Source organism: Cebus imitator, unplaced genomic scaffold (genome assembly GCF_001604975.1).
Source record: "Cebus imitator isolate Cc_AM_T3 unplaced genomic scaffold, Cebus_imitator-1.0 Scaffold132, whole genome shotgun sequence".
Taxonomy (NCBI): Eukaryota; Metazoa; Chordata; class Mammalia; order Primates; family Cebidae; genus Cebus; species Cebus imitator.
This window is the reverse complement of record NW_016107447.1, coordinates 2,170,114-2,174,029: the sequence shown is the minus strand read 5'-3', so window position 1 is coordinate 2,174,029 and position 3,916 is coordinate 2,170,114. Positions and strand designations below refer to the sequence as shown.

The following is a 3,916-nucleotide window of genomic DNA, read 5'->3' as shown; positions in this document are numbered from 1 at the left end:
CCGTCAGTCATCCCACTAAGATCCTCCTCATCCCACTAGGATCCTCCTCATCCCACTAGGATCTCCATCAGTCATCCCAGTAAGATCCTCCTCATCCCACTAGGATCCCTGTCAGTCATCCCACTAGGATCCCCGTCATCCCACTAGGATCCCCGTCATCCCACTAGGATCCTCCTCATCCCACTAGGATCCTCCTCATCCCACTAGGATCCTCCTCATCTCACTAGGATCTCCATCAGTCATCCCACTAAGATCCTCCTCATCCCATTAGGATCCCCGGCAGTCATCCCACTAAGATCCTCCTCATCCCACTAGGATCCCCGTCAGTCATCCCACTAAGATCCTCCTCATCCCACTAGGATCCCCATCATCCCACTAAGATCCTCCTCATCCCACTAGGATCCTCATCATCCCACTAAGATCCTCCTCATCTCACTAGGATCTCCGTCATCCCGCTAGGATCCCCGTCATCCCGCTAGGATCCTCCTCATCCCGCTAGGATCCTCCTCATCCCGCTAAGATCCCCATCATCCCGCTAGGATCCTCCTCATCCCGCTAAGATCCTCATCATCCCACTAGGATCCCCATCGTCCCGCTAGGATCCCCATCATCCCACTAGGATCTCCCTCATCCCGCTAGGATCCTCGTCATCCCCCTAGGATCCCCATCATCCTGCTAAGATCTTCCTCATCCTGCTAGGATCCTCGTCATCCCACTAGGATCTGACTTATGTTGCCCCCGGGCTCTAGCAGCCATCGTGGCTTCCCTGATTTCCCCAGGTCTCAGGCTATCCGAGTGGGATCACTTTATACCTCCCATGCTTTTTCTCAGCCACAGTCAGTCAGCAGGTTTCAGTCAGGACTCACTGCGACAGTGGAAGATCTCATGTGGCTGGCATTGGGCTGCTGAGGCAGCCCAGGACCCGGCTCCCACACTCTCTCCCCATTGCTTTTAGGTCTCCATTTGTCCACATCTGAGAAAATATTCCGTTTCCAGGACACAGGGCTGCTCCTGCGGGTACTTGGGAGCCTCTTCCTTGGCGGGATTCTCGCCTTTGGTTTGGGCTTCTCTGAGTTCCTCCTGGTCTCCAGAACCTCCAGCCTCACTCTCTCCATTGCTGGCATTTTTAAGGTACAGACTTGGGGGTGATGCCAGTCCTGTCTTAGAGGGGGAGCCCCAGGGATTTCTCACCAGCAGTTTCGATCCCAGCTCCTGCACCCCAGGGCCCTGCTGAGAAGAGCCGGAAATGCCCCATTAGGTGCCAGGCACTTTGCTGAGTACTGTGCTGGCCCCTCCTTCCACCTTGACTGCAGTCTTGTGAGTGGGCATGATCACCCCCACCCCACAGACAGGGACACAGATTGAGAACCACCCTTCCCCAAGGGCACAGCAGGGGCCTCAAAGCCAGCTCTGACCCCACTAGGCCTGGAACACATTCACATTTTACCTTGACTGCCAACTCTGGCATTGGGCAATGGCCTGGAGCTACAGGTCCAGACTCATCAGGAAAGAGTTCCGTGATTGATAGGCGGTGTACGTCAGGGCCACGGCCAGGGCTAGTGAGACCCTGAGCAAGCGCCCCTGTGGCCAGCCTCACTGTACTGCCGCCTCGCAGCCCTATCCTTCGCTCTCACACCTTCTCACTTTTCCCTCTCCCTCCCACACATTTCAACAGCCCTCTCTGTTCGGGGACAGAGAGGGAGTTTTCTCTTTGGCCAGGCACACACCGATACCAGAGCAGTGTTGCCTAAACCCAGACATGCAGGCCTGCCCGAGGGTCTTCTGGCGGCCAGCCACATGCTGAGGCTTGGCTGTGGTCTGTGATGAACAGCCTCGCCCGTCCCTTTTGCAGTCTCCGTTTATGGAGAGCCCTGGGACCAGTGTGTGTCCTCAGAGCCTGGGGTAAAGCAGCATTCTCGTGCACAGGATGAGGGCTCCCTTCTGTACCTGCCTTCTGGGGCAGCGTCCTTTATCCTTGTTGCTACAGTTCGAGCTGAACACCCTGGTCCCCAGCCTGGGATCTGGTTTGCCTCTTTTATTCCTGACAGAATTCTGTGGCAAGCACCTCCTTTGTCACAGCTCTCAGAGGGAGGCTGGTAGGGCAGCACCACAAGCCGGCCAGGTCCCCTGACCTCTCTGCCTGCCTGGGCCCGGGATTTCAGGTGGATCTTGATCTGCCCACCTGAGTGTACCCAGTGCCCCCGCCTTCCACCCTCCTGATCACTCCCTGCTGACCTTACCCCCTCCTGCTTCTCTGTCCCCAGGAAGTCTGCACTTTGCTGTTGGCAGCTCATCTGCTGGGCGATCAGATCAGCCTCCTGAACTGGCTGGGTTTCGCCCTCTGCCTCTCGGGAATATCCCTCCATGTTGCCCTCAAAGCCCTGCATTCCAGAGGTAACCTGGAGCCCCTTCCAGAAGCCTCTGTTTTCAGTCCTCCTCCCTGTGACTCTTAGTGACTTCTGATGCAGGAATTGTGCCCAGTGGCTCTGCTGCCATCACTCCTCTAGGAAGATGTGGAGGTCATCTCCAGAGTGGGGGTGTGGGGGGGCCCTGGGTGGCTCAGCACACCTGCAAATCAGGGCAAACCGAGAAAACCATGACTGGGCCTGTAACTAGTCTCTCTCTATCCCAAGGTGATGGTGGCCCCAAGCCCTTGAAGGGACTGGGCTCCAGCCCCGACCTGGAGCTGCTGCTCCGGAACAGCCAGCAAGAGGAAGGTGACAATGAGGAGGAGTACTTTGTGGCCCAGGGGCAGCAGTGACCAGCCAGGACAAGTGGCTTAGAAGCAGGCCACTCCCCAATCTGCTGCCAGCACTTACTGTGCTCAAGCCTTGGGGGTTCTTCACAGTATCTGGGAGCTGCGGATGGGGAGTCATCATGGGGTGGGGCCAGGCCGGAGACTCGTGACTCCTGCCCCTCCCTTCAGAGCTTGGTCACACAAGGGGCGAGCACCAGGCCAGCATGGGTCCTGGCTGGAGCTGGGCCCAAGCTGTGCTGGAATCACAGCAAGAGAAGGGAGCGGGCTTGTTCTTCCCAAGCTCTGACAGCCAAGACTCATTTCCAAGGCACGGCAGCTTTCTAAGGGGACCGGGTTTGGACTGTGGAGCAATTGGGAACAGGACCTGGAGGGGCCTAGGGCCTCATCACCTGGGCAGCGTCTTCTCAGAGAGCAGATTTATTTATAGTTTGGAAATAAATGGTTCACGGTCCACTGATCGCCTTGTGTTGCTGGAGGCGTGGGGGCAGGGAGGGGACAGTGTGGGCCTGGCCTCTCCTTTCCTTTCCCTGCCTGGGGCCTTGTTCAAATGACTGGTCATAAGCCAGGCCTGCTTTGTTTCTCGTTCCTGTTTGAGCACCAGTGCCCTCCCCATGGAGCCCCACTGCACCTGCTGGCAGGAAATAACCGAATATTTACTGAGAACTGCATTCTGGAGACTTTACGTGCTTTCACAGCCTAGTTTGAATCCTGGCTCTGTCACTAGCCGTGTGACCCCAAGCAAGTGACCTAACCTGTCTGTGCCGTAGTTTTTTAATCTGTGAAATGGGGATAAGAATATCTAAGAGTCCTTTTGAAGATTGAGTCAATATTAGCAACAGATTAAATGTTATATAAGCGTTTCTTTTAATCCTTTTAACAACTAAGAGACTAAATCCTGGAAAAGATAAAGAGCTGCTTAAGCGGCCAGGCCGGGATTCACGTCCAGGTCTGTACCTCTGTATGCACGTGCGGCACGTGGCTGATCCCCACCACCCCCTGGAGGGGTTTATGGGTCCCTGGGTCCTGGGCCTTCTACTCCTCCTTGGCCAAGTCCCACCTCTTCTCTAGACTGCAGTCCTCTCCCAGATGAGGAAGGGAGGGGGTAAGACCCCAGCTCTGATGTGCTGTGGACCGAGTCTACTCCTGTAAGCTGGCTCC

At 56.1% G+C, this 3,916-nt stretch overlaps 1 protein-coding gene across 5 annotated transcripts in view; it reads left to right on the top strand.

Moving 5' to 3' along the window:
- The window catches only part of SLC35C2 (solute carrier family 35 member C2), a 15,376-nt gene extending 11,955 nt beyond the window's left edge, over positions 1–3,421 (top strand). For all 5 annotated transcript variants that reach the window (XM_017541295.2, XM_017541289.2, XM_017541291.2 and 2 more), the window contains 3 exons: positions 956–1,131; positions 2,265–2,394; positions 2,634–3,421. In XM_017541295.2, the coding sequence (XP_017396784.1) occupies positions 956–1,131; positions 2,265–2,394; positions 2,634–2,761 (434 nt within the window). In that variant the 3' untranslated portion in view covers positions 2,762–3,421. The remainder of the gene's footprint in view (positions 1–955; positions 1,132–2,264; positions 2,395–2,633) is intronic.
- Positions 3,422–3,916: the final 495 nt, after the last annotated feature.